Source organism: Cygnus olor, chromosome 4, assembly GCF_009769625.2.
Source record: "Cygnus olor isolate bCygOlo1 chromosome 4, bCygOlo1.pri.v2, whole genome shotgun sequence".
In the NCBI taxonomy this organism is placed as follows: domain Eukaryota; kingdom Metazoa; phylum Chordata; class Aves; order Anseriformes; family Anatidae; genus Cygnus; species Cygnus olor.
Window position 1 is genome coordinate 12,118,211 of NC_049172.1, and position 16,105 is coordinate 12,134,315.

The 16,105-nt window shown below is 40.4% G+C and overlaps 1 protein-coding gene across 1 annotated transcript in view; it reads left to right on the forward strand.

Annotated features, from left to right (window-relative positions):
• The window catches only part of TNKS (tankyrase), a 123,323-nt gene that overhangs the window by 88,184 nt on the left and 19,034 nt on the right, over nucleotides 1–16,105 (forward strand). The window contains exons 12-20 of the mRNA XM_040554823.1: nucleotides 4,164–4,335; nucleotides 5,392–5,471; nucleotides 6,497–6,642; nucleotides 7,633–7,798; nucleotides 10,521–10,740; nucleotides 10,959–11,068; nucleotides 13,505–13,693; nucleotides 15,088–15,325; nucleotides 15,989–16,071. Of these exons, the coding sequence (XP_040410757.1) occupies nucleotides 4,164–4,335; nucleotides 5,392–5,471; nucleotides 6,497–6,642; nucleotides 7,633–7,798; nucleotides 10,521–10,740; nucleotides 10,959–11,068; nucleotides 13,505–13,693; nucleotides 15,088–15,325; nucleotides 15,989–16,071 (1,404 nt within the window). The remainder of the gene's footprint in view (nucleotides 1–4,163; nucleotides 4,336–5,391; nucleotides 5,472–6,496; nucleotides 6,643–7,632; nucleotides 7,799–10,520; nucleotides 10,741–10,958; nucleotides 11,069–13,504; nucleotides 13,694–15,087; nucleotides 15,326–15,988; nucleotides 16,072–16,105) is intronic.

The following is a 16,105-nucleotide window of genomic DNA, read 5'->3' on the forward strand; positions in this document are numbered from 1 at the left end:
TGAGCGCCCAGCCCCCTGACTTGGAATATAGGGGCAGGGAACAGAATGAAGACCCCATAATGTGAGAGGAAGTGGTTAGTGACCTGCTACACCACATAAATGAAGGCAAGTCTGTGGGACCAGATGCGATCCACACAAGGGTACAGAGGGTGCTCACCAAGACACTTTCCATCATTTACCAGCAGTCCTGGCTATATGGGGAGGTCCCAGTTGACTGGAAGCTAGCAAATGTGACACTCATCTACAAGAAGGGCCAGAAGGAGGACCCAGGGAACTAAAGGCCTGCCAGTCTGACTTTGGTGCCAGGGAAAGGTTATGGAGCAGATCATCTTGAGTGCCATCACAGGGCAGACACAGGACAACCAGGTGATCAGGCCTGGTCAGCATGGGTTTATGAAAGGCAGGTCCCGCTTAGCTAACCTGATCTCCTTATATGACAAGGTGACCCACTTAGTGGATGAGGGAGAGGCTGTGGATTTTGTCTACCTAGACTTTAGTAAAGCTTTTGACACCGTTTCCCACAGCATTCTCCTCAAGAAACTGGCTGCTCATGGCTTAGACAGACATGCGCTTTGCTGGGTGAAGAACTGTTTGAGTGGCTGGGCCCAAGGAGTTGTGGTGAACAGAGCTAAATCCAGATGGCAAACAGTCAAAAGTGGTATCCTCCAGGGCTCAGTACTGGCCCCAGTTCTATTCAGTATCTTTATTAATGATCTTGGATGAAGGGATCGAGCGCACCCTCAGTAAGTCTGCAGATGACACCAAGTTGGGTGGGAGTGCTGATCTGCTTGAGGGTAGGAAGGCTCTGCAGAGAGATCTGGATAGGTCGGATTGATGCGCCAAGGCCAACTGTATGAGGTTCAACAATGCTAATGCCAGGTCCTGCACTTGGGGCACAACAACCCAATGCAATACCACAGGCCGTGGGAAGAGTGGCTGGAAAGCTGACTAGCAGAAAAGGACCTGGGGTGTTGGTCAATAGCCAGCTGAATACGAGCCATTAGTGTGCTCAGGTGGCCAAGAAAGTCAAACAGCATCCTGGCTTGTATCAGAAATGGTGTGGCCAGCAGGACCAGGGAAGTGATTGTCCCCTTGTACTCAGCTCTGGTGAGGCCACACCTCGAGTACTGTATTCAGCTTTGGGCCCCTCACTACAAGAAGGACATCGAGGTGCTCGAGCGTGCGCAGAGAAGGGCAATGAAGCTGGTGCAGGGTCCAGAGAACAGGTCTTAGAGGAACAGCTGAGGGAACTGGGGTTGTTTAGCCTAGAGAAAAGGAGGCTTGGAGGAGACCTTTTTGTTACCTACAACTACCTCAAAGGAGGTCGTAGCAGGGTGGGGGATTGGTCTCCCGAGCACCAAGTGACAGGACAAGAGGAAATGGCCTCAAGTTGCACCAGGGAAGGTTTAGGTTTGAAATTAGAAAAAAAATAATTCTTCACTGCCAGGATTGTGAAGCATTGGAACAGGCTGCTCTGGGTTGAGTCACCATCCCTGGACGTTTTTAAAAAACGTGTAGCTGTGGTGCTTAGGGACGTGGTTTAGCGGTAGGCTTGGCAGCACTGGGTTAACGGTTGGACTTGATGATCTTAGATGTCTTCCAACCTAGCGACTGTGTGATTCTACTCTGTGAATATCGCTGTAGCTCTTTGAGACAGCAGCATTGCAGGGAGGAAAATTCTCTTCAGTGTCTCATGATACATGACCATTTTGATTTCTCGACTGAATATATATCCAGGATGAGGAAAATGAAGTAACAGAAGGGATTGTGCATGGGAAATGCCATATAGGGTGGTATCTGTCCATGAAAAGCCTTACTTTAACACACTTTTAATTTGAGAACTGTGTTCTGCTTTTATGTTTTAGTTTGAGTAATGGACTGACTGTTTATATACTAAAAGGTGAAGAAACCAGATACAGAGACGGTGTGATGTGGAATAAAAGCCGTCAAATCTGTTATTTTTAACTCCTTGCAGATTTGCCTGTAAAGTAATTAAGATCTACAACCTTTTCATTTCAGGCTGCTTATAAGGAGGACCAGTTGAATATTTCTCATTTGTTTACTTAGTGCAGCTTGAATGATTTGTCTTCTCAGCATGCAGTAAGGCAGTGCAGCTTGGATATTTGATATTTTGTCAGAATTTAAACTTTAACTTTGAATTTGAAAGGGTGTATGTTTTTAGACCTAGTATTGAACAGTTGTTAATCCAGACAGATGTCTTAACAGGTATGATTTTAAGGAGAGTTTAATCTCTATTTGTATTTCTTTCAGGAATTAGATTTATATTGGCATCTCCTGATTGTCAGGTTGTTTTAAATATTCAAATTGATTTTCATTGGAAATAAATCCTGCTGCATTCAGCCTTAGTGCAATACATTCTTGGGTTCATTTTAGACAAGTGCTGCATGATTGGTGAGAGCAGATCTGCATCAAAGTGGAGGTACTACCATTGAAATTGCCCTGCAAAGTCTAATTCTCTTTCCTGAGGGAAAGAACAACTTAGTTTGGTGTCTGCATTCCTCTTGGTCAGCTGCAGCCCTCTTTGTCCCAGAAGTGAACAGGCATGTCTTCAAGTGGCTGCAGTTTTTCTGCCCCAAGAGTTGATTGTTGGCAAAGATAGTTATTTGGAGGTGAAAGGAGACCTGCATAAGACAATATTAACATTTTCCCAGGTCACAGTTGGTATGGTGTGGGTGTCTTGCTAAGCAAAGAGTTTTTATTTAAAACAAAACTTTTAGGGGAATCCCATGAGAGTGTCATGAGCTGAGCATGGTCAGAGGAAAGCAGAACTGTTCTCCTAATCAATCTCACTGTGAGAGGGGTTTGTGATCTAAGAAATTCCTACCTCACCAGCCTGTGGAATTGTTCAGAGGTATAAAAGATTTTCAGACAATATCAAATCACAGACCACTTTATTTATGTGGTAGCTCTTTGTTATTTCCTATGGCTTGATATTGCTGTATTGCAGGTATTTATATATTTTTAACACTCTCAGGTAATAGATATTAGCTATGTAGTTGCCTCCCCCCAGATTTAATTTCATGGAAATACAGTCTTAACCAGAATGTTTTTTCACTGTCTTTCATGGAAAGGTAGTAGAATTTGCAGGCTGCATTTTAGGTGAGAAAACCTAGAAAAACCCTTGACTGCTGCCATCACAAAGATTTTGAGAAGGTAAAAGGTAAAAACGTTGTTTTTTACAGTGACAGAGTCTATTATGCATGCAGTTCACAGCCTGCAGTCTGTAAGCTTGGAAACAGATAACAGGTTCTCAGTTACTGCAGAGAATACAGAGTAGTTCTATACTTCATAGTGATTAAAAAAAAAAAAAGGAAAAAAAGCTGTTGGACATCTGCATTTAAGTTTGTCATGAATGGTTGCTAGGTACAAAGTATCTTCTTGAAAGGTTATTTTCTATATATTTTTTTCCTTCTTCTTAAAACTATTATTCTCTTCCTTTCTCTGATACTGAGCCCATGGCAATGCTGCCAGTTATTTAGATTCTCTGTTAGATCTTGATAGATAGGTTTCCATTATTATTACTCCATTTTGTCTGCTTATATACTCTTATATTGGATAGATTTCTATCCACTTTAACTTAATATTTCTGTAAAATTACAAACAACGGACTGTGTATACATCTTCTTTCACCACCCCTCTCCCCCACACCCTTAGAATTCTTAATCTGATATCTTTGTTTTAATTCTTGGTAGTGAGTGTTAATTCGTCTTCTGAGGATGACAGATGATAGTATCTTCAAAGGTGGATGATCTTTGAATTGTTTAGTTAATTATTTACCTCTTTCTCGTCTTCTGTGAGAGTTGTTTTTGCACAAGGTTAATCTTTGTCAAATTTGTCAAGAGCTTGATCGCTATTTCAAGTATGGTTTTGGGAATCCTGTGTTTTGTAATAGCCATGCAAACAAATAACCTGTTTTTTTAAAAGACAAGAAAGCATCTGCAGAAAATTATCTTTGCATTGGAGTATTTATGTTTGTCATTGTCAAATGTTTTGTAAAATGTTTTGTCATTTGGTTGCGTTTAGTTGCAGCACAGATAAACTTGTGTGCCAAGAAGTTCCTGTTACTGCTCTTCTTATTAAGGGCATGGACAGGTGCAGGCTTTTAATTCTAATAATGTTTTATATTGTTGCTGATTTTTCAGATGAATGCACTGGACACACTTGGTCAAACAGCATTGCACAGGGCTGCTTTAGCAGGTCACTTGCAAACCTGCCGGCTCCTGCTGAATTATGGCTCTGATCCCTCCATCATCTCTTTACAAGGCTTCACAGCAGCACAGATGGGAAACGAAGCAGTGCAACAGATACTAAGTGGTAGGTAAAAATTAAGGCTTGGATACTTGAACTTCAGCTTCTCCCTTTCTTTTAAAGCTGTGGATCTTATTTCTTTTTCCATGCAAGAGACTTAATATAGTTTGTTCATCCCTCCCTTCTGCCATTCTATGCACACATCTACGTTGTTCTGTGTGATGCTTTTTTAGGAAACAAACTCACAGCTGCTCAATTCAAAGATTTTGTGCAAAATGGGGATAAAATATTTTGTGGATTTATATCATGCTGTTGTATGGGAGTATTAAAGGAAGTCAGGTCATTTTTTTAATTTTTTTTAATAACAAGTTCCAAGGAAACTAAAATATTGACAAACATGAGAACCCTTTTTCCTCTCATCAGCTACCCTTTGGGTACTCCATACTTTAGCAGTCAAAAGCAGAATGTTACTTGTGTTTTCCAGAGTGGGAACAGGGTCCTGTGAGATAAAGGCACTTGCATCAGATATAAAAACAACCTAAGTATTTATGCGATCAGTAATTAGAGGGTATGATGTTTATAGTTCTCTTATAAAAGATCCCAGGGTTAACAGTTCGGGGATTTTTTCTAACAGCGTAACCACTTCCTAAAGAGAATTTCTGGTCTTTGGTTCCAGGCCCCTCACCAGCTTCGTAGCAAGTACAGAGTGCGAAGGTATTAATTCAGGTGCTGAAATGAGCACGTTTAATTCTGGGTGTGCAGTGGGGCCTCTTGCAGTTTGCTGAAGTAGATGAGAAGGTGCTTTTGAACTCCATCAAAACTTTGAATCCGTCCCAGTGAACACATCAGCTTTTTGAATGCAGAAATGTCATTCTTACCATACATGGGATTAGCAACACATTGAAATTCCATTTGACAGAATGATGTCAGCTTTAGAGCCTAAATCTGACTGGTTTACACTGAAACTAAGGCTCCTTATTCAGCTATTTAGGCAATATGAACTTGAACTTCACTACTCCTGTAGCATTTTTACAGATGCCAGCAGACGTCTTCCTAGCTTGAAAAAATTGAGCACAAGTTAATATAACTTAATAACCCTAAAACATCTTTTTCTGTATGTAGAAAGTACACCTGTGCGTACTTCTGACGTGGATTATCGGTTGTTAGAAGCATCCAAAGCTGGAGATTTGGAAACTGTGAAGGTAGGTTTGAGCAACTCCTATTAATTTTTCATTTTATTGTTGTGCAAGGCTCATGAAAGCCTCTGTGACAAGGGTTGTGGACGTCGTGCCCAGTGGATGATAAATCATAAAAAATGTGAAGGAAGATCTCTTAATATTTTTTCTGATAAGCTGGGCATTGAGATGTGCTGAGGTGTTTCTCTGAGTTGTGAATTCTCTGAGAATTATCACTCATGCAGCCATAATTCCTTGATAAGGACCCTGTGAGCCTGAGAATCACGATTTAGTAGAAACAAGCCTTAGGTGTGTGATTCAATCACAAGGCAAGCAAACAAGTTAGCAGGTAACAGACTTAATGTTTTAAGCCATCCTTATCTGAAGAAGATTAACAGTCATGCCATGGAATGCCAGCGTCACAGGAAGGTTTGATCTTATCTTTCATACTTGATCAATGGGCAAAATAGCCTGCAGATAGACCATTCTGCACACAGTCTCACCTTGAACTTCAATGCATCAATATTAATACACATTAATATCCAAACAGCACCTGTTTTGAGCACCAGCAGCTCTTTTGACTGTCAAATTCAATATTTCTAGTTTTATGAAGACAGCATGAGATGGAAATGGTGGCTTGTCTGGAGAAACTTACATGGGCTTACATGGCTTGTCTGGAGAAACTTATCTGGCACTTGATAATTCATTTTTACCCTTCTAATATGTTACGAATGTCTTCATACTGCTTCCATCATTTCAGACCTATTTGTTAGAAAAGTACTTTCAGCCATACATTTAGAGAAGCTCTATTTTTAGTTCTGTTTATATGGAAAGAAATTTCCTGAAACTTAACTTCTAAAAAATGGTATATACAGATAAATGGACCAAATTTTCTGTTAGGGTATTTGATGGGGGCTAGTTCTTTTTGTGTATTTTCTAGTTACTTTGGTTTTTTTGTGTGTTTTTTTTTGTGTTTTTGGTTTGGTGTTTTGCTTTGTTTTGTTTCTTTTTTAGTTCGGTAGTAGATGTTGGTTTCTTCTTTTGTCTTCCAGCAACTTTGCAGCCCTCAGAATGTGAATTGTAGAGATTTGGAAGGCCGTCATTCGACACCACTGCACTTTGCTGCAGGATATAACCGTGTATCAGTGGTGGAGTATCTGTTGCATCATGGGGCAGATGTGCATGCCAAAGATAAAGGGTACATTTTCATTCCATTATGTGCTCCAATGTTTTCAGTTAGTGTGAGATTTCTACCCCCTCTGTTCATTTGGGTTCAGATTTCAGCAACCATCATATTTTTTTCTCTTGAAAAGTTTTCTTTTTTTCTTCTTATTCCTCATTGTTCCTGAAGTTCGTTGTAGGGAGACTGTGGACTGTTAAAGTTACATTTAACTTTCTGGGAAAGCCACAGTCAAGCACATATCTGGCCGATGTAATCCTTGATCCTTCTCTTCCCCCTTTTGTCCATTTCAGAGACTTTTGCTGTGCTTAAAAGCATCCTCTCAGTTATTTCAGGTGATAAATTAGTTTTGAATTGCCTGAGATAAAATACCAGGGTCGTTTATCTAATTCTGTTAGTTAGCTTTTATTATTAACTAGTTATTTATTCAGTTAAACAAGATAAATCATCTACACTTTTTTCATTATTCACAAATTGATCATGTAGAATAGTGTGATTGTGTTTGATCTTTCATTCCAATATGTTGGGCTTCAGGGCAGGCTAAAACATTTCCAATACTGAATTTTTAGGCTCTCCCTTGAAAGTAATATTTGGGCATCTTTCTGTGATATCAGCTGTGCTAATATAGTACTAATAACTGTACTTCAAATCTGTTGTATAGCTGTATACTTCTTCTGAAATTTACACTCTAATATTCAAAATCAGAATGTAATGATTCTTGCAATTTAGTTTTTTTGCTGCTGTTAACAGCATTGAAGTTGCTTGTAGCGCTAGCAACATCGGTGCTTGTTAAGCATTTAGAAGTCTCCTGTATGGGATGTGAAGAAGGATGATTATGTTCATTTCATTGATATTTTAATAGCAAGGAAATAAAGCCATGAAAATTGGAGACTGAAAGATGCAGATTACTGTCCAGTGGGAGTGGGTATTTTATCTATTGAAATTTTGTATGATTGCATGTTGGATTTTATTGTCTGTAGCTATTAAAAAAACTTTCTCTTTGATTAGTGGCTTAGTACCCCTGCATAATGCCTGTTCTTATGGACACTACGAAGTGGCTGAACTCTTAGTGAGGCATGGTGCTTCTGTCAATGTAGCAGACCTGTGGAAATTCACTCCTCTACATGAAGCAGCTGCAAAAGGAAAATATGAAATCTGCAAACTGCTATTAAAAGTATGTGATCTGGAGTTCTCAAATATGTCTTTAAATGTGTGTATGTTTTGTTTTTTGCTGGAGATCAGAATCAAAGTTAATTGCATTCAGTGAGTTCTTTATGGTTCTTTCAGTATTTTCATTGTACAATTGTCAGATAGTTTGTGCAATGTCTGTTCACTTACAAAGAATCATCAGAATGGTTACTTTTTCTAGAAGGTTTATTAACTTGCTCTAGCATGGCTTGCTGCTACTATTAGCAAAGTATGACAAGACTCTCAAACTGGAAAAAAATGAATTTGTTTAAAAAAAATACACAAACCCTTACCCTATTTGTCCCTTTCTGGAACAGTTCATGCATTTAAGTGAAACTTTGTAAATAGTTATGCAAGAGTGTGTTACGTAGCAATAAATGAAGGTGGGTTTTACGTGGTGCTTGACATATAAAAGATTTTAAATTGTTAATGTATAATCTGTCAAGCTTCTGGAGGAAATGAAGATTAATGTACTGTGGATTCATTGTAATCAGCAGAAGCTGTAAAACACATGAGATAATGCGAACATGTTCCCATGAATTTGAGAGATTTTTTAACATAAGGTCGTAACCTATCTTGAGATGGTAAAAGAAGGTTCTAGAGGGGGTTTTCTTACCAATGCTCTTGCCTGGTTTAGCCCTGTGATTTCATTTCTCTCTGAAGTTCAGCATTTAAAATATGAATAAGAATATGGGTAGTCTTAAAAGGTTCTTCCCCTTGCACTGCTTTTTCTTTTACTGCTGCAGAGACCCACTATTTCTCACCCATCTCATCAATTAATTCATTTGATTACCCAAAAAACATTTGGAGGGAAAGCACATCAGTGTGAAACACATCTGCAGTGGAAACCAGAAGGTATTCAGAAATACCTATGGAGTAGGCACAGTGATGGCCCTGGTAGTACCACCTGAACACCAAAGTTAGCTCAAGCTATAGGAGCATTCATAATCTGTCAAGCATAGTGTTGCTTCATAGGCACTGGAGGTCTCTGGAGTTTTCATACCATTTCATTGGGAACATAGCCATCTTTTATGTTCACCTTGAAGGGTCTCGAATGAATGTACACAGGAAATAAAGAAATGGTGAAATACTGCTTTTAGAAATCACTCTTGCACGAGAGCTAATGTGCCCTTAAGATGACACAGTTTTGTAAAGGCTCTGGGTGTTCATGCTTACACTGCAGTTTACTCAGGGCTTTTATTGCTGTGTGTCTCATGCCAGCTGGCAGTGCTGTCGGTTCTGCTGAGCTGTGGATGTTCAGGTTGACTTCTCCTGACTTGTGCTCTTTCTGTCCTGTGTTGCTTAAAGAATGAAACAATAACATACAGACATTTCTGGACAGACTTTCTTTTTCAACACCTTGCTTTAAAATAACGCCTTCGTTTGCATCTTTGCCTTTGAAGGAGTCTGAGAAGATACTACGTCTTCACTTAGATATTTATTCTGGAAAGTATCTCAATAGTTCCATTTTTGATGTATTTAAAATTAAGGGATCTAAGCTTGAATCTGGGAGAAGTTATTGCAGTTTTTAAAAGGTTTTGTGGAAAAAAAAAGTTCTTTTCCCAAAAGCACTAGAAATGTGGAGTTCTGTGTAATCAATACTGTCCCTTTCTGTCCCTTGCTGCTTACCCTTTTCACCCTGAACATTGCTGTAATCCTTGTAAATACAAGGCAGTTGATTCCTTCTGCTCTCCTCATCCGCAGTCATTCTCTGTGGATCGTATTAGCACATCTTTGCCAGCATCACCAGTGAGAAATGGCAGGGTAGACTTGCTGCTGGTGGATAGACCACTGTGCTTGATTATTCTGAAGGAGCCAGACAGAGAACTACAACACCAGCCCCTGCCTTATCTGTATTTATTTTTCCCACTGCTGCTGGCAGTGAACAAGAACAGAGCTGTCCTCCCACAAAATTGTACATAGACATGACTCATGCCATATGCTGTACATGTTTTTTCCCCTCCTTGCCCCGTGACCCAGTACGGTGTTCTTATCAGTGACTGGTTGGCGTGTTCTACTAGTGCAGGTATACTCCAACAGTCTTCCAAATCCACTTTCTTCACTGTCCCCCCTAAATGTTCTCTTTACTGCTTTGCAGGACCTGTAAACTGCTTAAGATGGCGCTGTTACATAACAGAAAGTGTAGAAATGAGTATTTTTCTATTTACTATCTCAAACAAGTGCCTTTCGATAGCAATGTGTCACTAAATATAGTGACATGGCCTGACTTCACAAGGTGAGGATGGCATACTGAGGAAACACACGTGCAAACCAGTTTGAAGGAGTAGGGCAGGGCTGATACCAACAGGTAAAATACCAGCAGGTATTACCAGCAGGGCAAATACCAACAGGTATTTGCAGTGTGAAGCTTTTCTTTAGCATCTTTTGTGGCATTGGGATATGACTATATGCAGGGTGTGTTCTTGAAGCTACTTCAGTTGCAAGAAGGACATTGGCAGCTCTCACAGAGCACTCCCATTCCTGCCTGTGGACCTGAGATTCATACAGGTGTGCTGCAGACCAACACATTAGGCTTTAGCTCCTGAATTTATTGTATAGAACTGTATACATACGAACATAAGCAGTTGCTACTTCATAATGGCAGATTGGCAAAATCCCTCACTTCCTATCCAGTGCCACAAAATAATGATATGCTTACATGTGCTGCTCATGGTTGTGACAGTAGTATTCCACTTTGCTCTTTGCAGCATGGAGCTGATCCAACAAAAAAGAATCGAGACGGGAACACTCCTCTAGATTTGGTGAAAGAAGGAGACACAGATATCCAGGACTTACTGCGAGGAGATGCTGCTTTGCTTGACGCTGCCAAGAAAGGGTGCCTGGCACGAGTGCAGAAGCTGTGTACTCAAGAAAATATCAATTGCAGAGACACCCAGGGAAGAAATTCAACTCCGCTACATCTTGCAGGTGGGTGACTTACCAGCTTTCACAGAATCAGAGAATGATTAAGATTGGAAGGGACCTCTGGAAGTAATCTGCTCAAACCTCTCTGCTCAAGCAGGAACACCTAGAGCAGGTTGTCCAGGAGCATGTCCAGGTGGCTTTTGAAGATCTCCAAGGAGGGAGATTTTTGTTTGGTTTAGCTCTCCTAATACTCGGTTTCTTTTCTTGTGTCCTTTCTGCAGCTGGTTACAACAATTTGGAAGTCGCTGAATACCTTCTTGAGCATGGTGCTGATGTTAATGCCCAGGACAAAGGAGGATTAATACCCCTACATAATGCAGCATCCTATGGGGTAGGTACAGGTACTTTTGCTTGTGCGCAGACCAACAGAGAACTCATAAAAAAATATATTCAAAGCTGGTTATTTTGCAGTTGTCTTGCTGTGAACAAATTCAGCCTCTGATGGCATCAAATACTTGTTGGGCTAAGTTGCTATTGTGAATCCCGTTTGCAGTCCTATAGATCTAACTAGGTTACCTTCTAACAGTACAGATTCAGGTTTAGCAGTTTGGAAAGATCGCTAGAAGGTAACCTTTATGCAAACAAGCGGATGTAAAGCATTGAAAAGCGTTAAATTTGGGGTGACTGCTGAAACAGGTAAGATCTCAAGCTGGTGCTGAAAGGAAAGGGGATCATATCCAGGTGATGGCAGGGAAGTGAAAGTCTGTTACAGCTGGTCTCTGGCAGGGAGCTACTGCCAAGCAGGACAGGCTATGAGTCTACAGCATGGAAGCTGCTGTGTAGCACAACCCAGGGGTGCTATCAATCTATGATAGAAGGAGGGTCAGCTTCCAAAATAGACAATGCTGAACTGTTAAAAGGCTGCTACCAAGTTTGCAGTATGACTGTTGCCCTGGGGCACATATCTGCTACAGTGGGGCTGCAATAGGTGATTCAAACCATTATGGATGAGGCAGGCCCTCTTTCTCCATCTGTACCTGTACCACTTGCACAGGTGCCTGATAGATTGCTTGTAAACAGACGTTAACTGTGGATGAGGTGAGAAAGAAACGTCTTGCAAGCAGTTCTACAGAGATGGTGCATGAGAAGATCCCAGGAGCATGCTTATGGTTAGAGAGAGGACATGAAGCTCAAAAACCAGTGGTTTTGATGGTCTAATGATATGCTTTTCCATTTCTTCATGGCTGTGGCACAAGAAGAGCAAAATGTTGTAGAGGTGATCTTAATGGATCCACAATTCACTTTCTTTGGAGAGCCACGTGGAAAAAAGAAGTGCAGTGTTCACCTTGTTTCTAAGCAGAATGTATCGATAAAATACAGCCTGCATCATTTGCATTGATTCTCTATGTCAGTCTGGGCTTCCAGTGTCCTAAAAAGCAAAAAGTTCCAAATACTGGTTTAGAAATGCCATACAGAATGCTTTTATACTGCTGGGTCCTAATACCAAGCAATATTGTTCATCAGCATCTACCGTAAGTACTAAATGCCCAGGACATTGCTTAGATGTAGAGATATATTCTGATGTGAAGATTGTGCTCTTTTAGAGCCCAGCAAACCAAAGCACATGTTCTAAGTGAAGGTAAAATGTTCCTTACTGGCACATGGCAATATTAGATTGATTCAAGCTGACAGTCATAAAAAAAAATCATAATGCCAATCTCATTTGGTTGCCTTGCTTTTTGTAGGAGAAGTGAATGAGGCTGTTTTGATGCTCTTCTGTATGCTTTTCCTGTGGTGCCCCACACTTCTGAGCTGTCATCAGCCCACTCAGATCTCTCTAATGGGAGGTAGAGAGGAGAAGAGAACTGGTTTCAGATGTTCATTGCTGGCAGGTTTCACAGACCAAACCTTTTCCTCATAAAGTATTTTCTCTTCAGTTCTCCCACCTGGTGCTTCATTCAGCATGTCCTTCAGTAGGGTTTCATGTCATGTGGCAGAGAAGACACAGGAACAGCAATTGCTTTAAAAGTCTGGAAGACAGGAAAAATAACGTCGGCAGTCTTTTCAAACCACAGTTATTCAGAGAAGCAAGCTTTTTCCTAGAGCTGCTGAGAGGCACTTAATTGCTGTTGAGAGGGAGAATGAAATCCATTGGCAAAAGCATTTGTGCTTCTGCTTACAAGTTGCATGTTTCATGCTCCTACCTACTCACTCTGACTACCTGCTTTTTTATTTCTAAGCTATATTCCACAAGTAATTTTAGTGGTCAAAGAGAGAAAAAAAAAATATTCTCCAGTTTTCTATTTTCTTATTCCAACACAGGAAACTTCAGAGATGGATATTGATGGAAGCGTGAGGTTGTAAGATCATTACTTTTATAGCGCCTGTAAAATAGCTGTCCCCTTACAACATAGTGAGTTTTATCAATTACATTTCTCTCACAAAATATGATTGGAGAAAGAACAAGTTTGTGTTGCCTTGGATGGGTTCAAGGTCCTGCAAGAAAGACGGTTCAATAAAGCTCTGCATGCAAACATCTGCGTGGTGGCTCAGCAGTATAACACATTGGTGTTTAGAGCTTCTAGTGTTGTATCACAAATGTTGCAGCACCATAAATTTATGTTTCCAGTTCAAATCTCTACAAATGTTTTGAAAGCTAAGTCTACAGATGTTATGCTGGATAATGTATCAGGTCTGATCCTGCAGCTGGCATGTACTACTTAGCATGTACTTTGGGTGATTTGGCACAAATTTAATTCTGTGCCTTTGCTTGATCCCATATGTTTTATCAGTGTCATGTTGATTAAGGTGTTCTTGTGTTTTCTAGCATGTGGATATTGCAGCGTTATTGATCAAATACAATACATGTGTAAATGCAACAGATAAGTGGGCATTCACACCACTGCATGAAGCAGCACAAAAAGGAAGGACGCAGCTTTGTGCTCTGCTGTTAGCTCATGGAGCAGATCCAACCATGAAGAATCAAGAGGGTCAGACACCACTAGACCTGGCTACAGTAAGTTCTCGTTGGAGTGCTAGCTGCAGACTACTCTGGCAGATTTGCTCTGCATATTAAATGTATTTCTGTGCCTCCATGGCATCAGTGGTCCTCAGTTTTCACTGTGTTGAGGTAGAAGGGAATGAACATTTCCAGGATGTGTGTGTTTGTGATTTCTTTTACCCACAGGTCCAGTCTGTTTTCTTTAGCTGAGACTTTAACATGGTTTGAGATTTAAGGTTTCCCTCTGCTTTCAAATTCACTCCTGGGATCTGTCTTCTCATTGGCAGAAGTAAAGCTATCTGAAATGTCCCCAGTGATAGTCAGTCTGTGTACTGTTTGTAATTATTTCTTTGAACCCAGAAGGAAAATGAGATGAGGCAGAATGGGGTCATTTAGAGGATGGTTATGTTCAGTGCCTGCATATTACCTCAGTTCTCTTTTTTGAAGAAGTCCAAAACAACATCCTAAGATTAGTGGGTGGCTGTCAAACCTTTTCTAAAACTGGCACCTGAAAGTGGTGGCAGTGGCAGCTGGTTAGAAAGCCTAGTAAGGTTGTGTGAATATGTATGTCCCAGCTTAAACATGCTTAATGGAATTGATACTGCAACCAAACTGGATGCTGTGGCCAGTTCTGGTGCAAGAATCTTTTAAAGGATGTTGATTCACTTAGGCAGAGTTCAAGATAAATCCTCCAGAATAATCTGAGCTCTGGGAAACCTGCTTTGTGACGAGAGATACAGGAAACCTATTTGATTTCTCTGTGGGAAAGTGAAGGTATTCTTAATCATGTTCTATGAGAACCTGCAAAGAGGAAATTCTTGAAGAATGAGGGTCCAGCTTAATTTAGTCAACAAAGACATTTTGCAATCCAATTTTAGCCAGGTTTATACTTGTCCTGTAGCCCCTGTCTTTTGTTTGTTTGTTTGTTTGTTTAAACACTGTAAGAGGTTATTATAGCAAATAATGCATTGCTATAATATACTATGGGAATGGTGGAGTTTTTCCATTGAAATTTCAATCCAGTGCAAAATGCTCCACTAGTAATTGAGACCAGCAGAGAAATTGAGGTGGCATTGCATGGCCTAGGTTGCAGAGGATTTCCGATGAAGTTGCTGCATTGCTATTCCTGGCTTTAACACCTGTGAAGTCACTCTGTCAGAAGGGAAATTAGATGAACTTTCTTACAGAGATTTAGAAATGGAGAACTCAATTCACATGTCTGAGCAATGAATCAGAATGTTCTTGCAACCATGAATTCCCATGTTACAAAAATTGGCAATTTTATTTTTAACTGGGGGAACAGAGTGATCAATTTGAAAAAAAAAAAAAGAAGAAGAACAAACTCTTTGCAGAGGTCAGTGACCTGTGGTATAACAGCACCTCACGTTGAATGATTTTGTGTTTTTCAGGCTGATGATATCCGAGCTTTGCTGATAGATGCGATGCCTCCAGAAGCTTTGCCTACGTGCTTTAAGCCTCAAGCTACTGTTGTTAGTGCCTCCCTGATCTCACCGGCATCTACACCATCCTGCCTCTCTGCTGCCAGCAGTATAGATAACCTCACTGGGCCACTGGCAGAACTAGCAGTAGGAGGGACATCAAATGCTGGCGATGGAGCGGCAGGAACTGAAAGGAAGGAGGGAGAAGGTGCATTTGCTGCTGGACAACTTTGCATTGCCAGAAGTACAGTAGTTTAGATTCACAACAGCTCTTGCTCTATCTGAAAAGTATTTCTGATTGGCCAGAAAATACTTCACCGCCTGAACTGTTGTCCACGCTGTAAAATGTCTGATGCTTGTTCTGTTTTCGTGTGCTCCTTCAGGAACGTCATCTGTTTGCTGTTGGTGATTAGGTCTGAGTACAAAGGCAGATCTTATTAGGTCCCCAGATGTATGTTGTTGATTTTATCCAGAAAATCCAATGAAAATTAGTTTGATGACAGAATTACGATTGTGAAAGCTGGGGGATTTCATTAAGGCTTTTTTAAACCTTTTGATTAGTAATCTAGAATACATGATCTGGCTGATTACATATAGCAAAAATACACCCAGTCTTCCTTTCCTTCTCCTTGCAATATGTACCTCTGCCACAGATCATTTGTGCTTTTTAATATTTCATTCTGGTGGAGGGAATAGTGATGAGCTTTGCACAGAGGTTTCACACGATGGAAGTGATTTATTTCTTATTGACATAGAAAAGTTGATTGTACAAAAAATCAGACTGGAATTTTAAGAAAAAAGTGATGGTTTATTTGTTTGTTTATTTAAATTCAGACGCTTGGGCTAAAGTGACTTGTTTTTCTTATTACAGTTTCTGGTCTTGACATGAACATCACCCAGTTCCTGAAAAGCCTGGGTCTTGAACACCTTCGGGACATCTTTGAGACAGAACAGGTAAGTGGCAAGTGTTTTTTGTGTTTTAAAGATA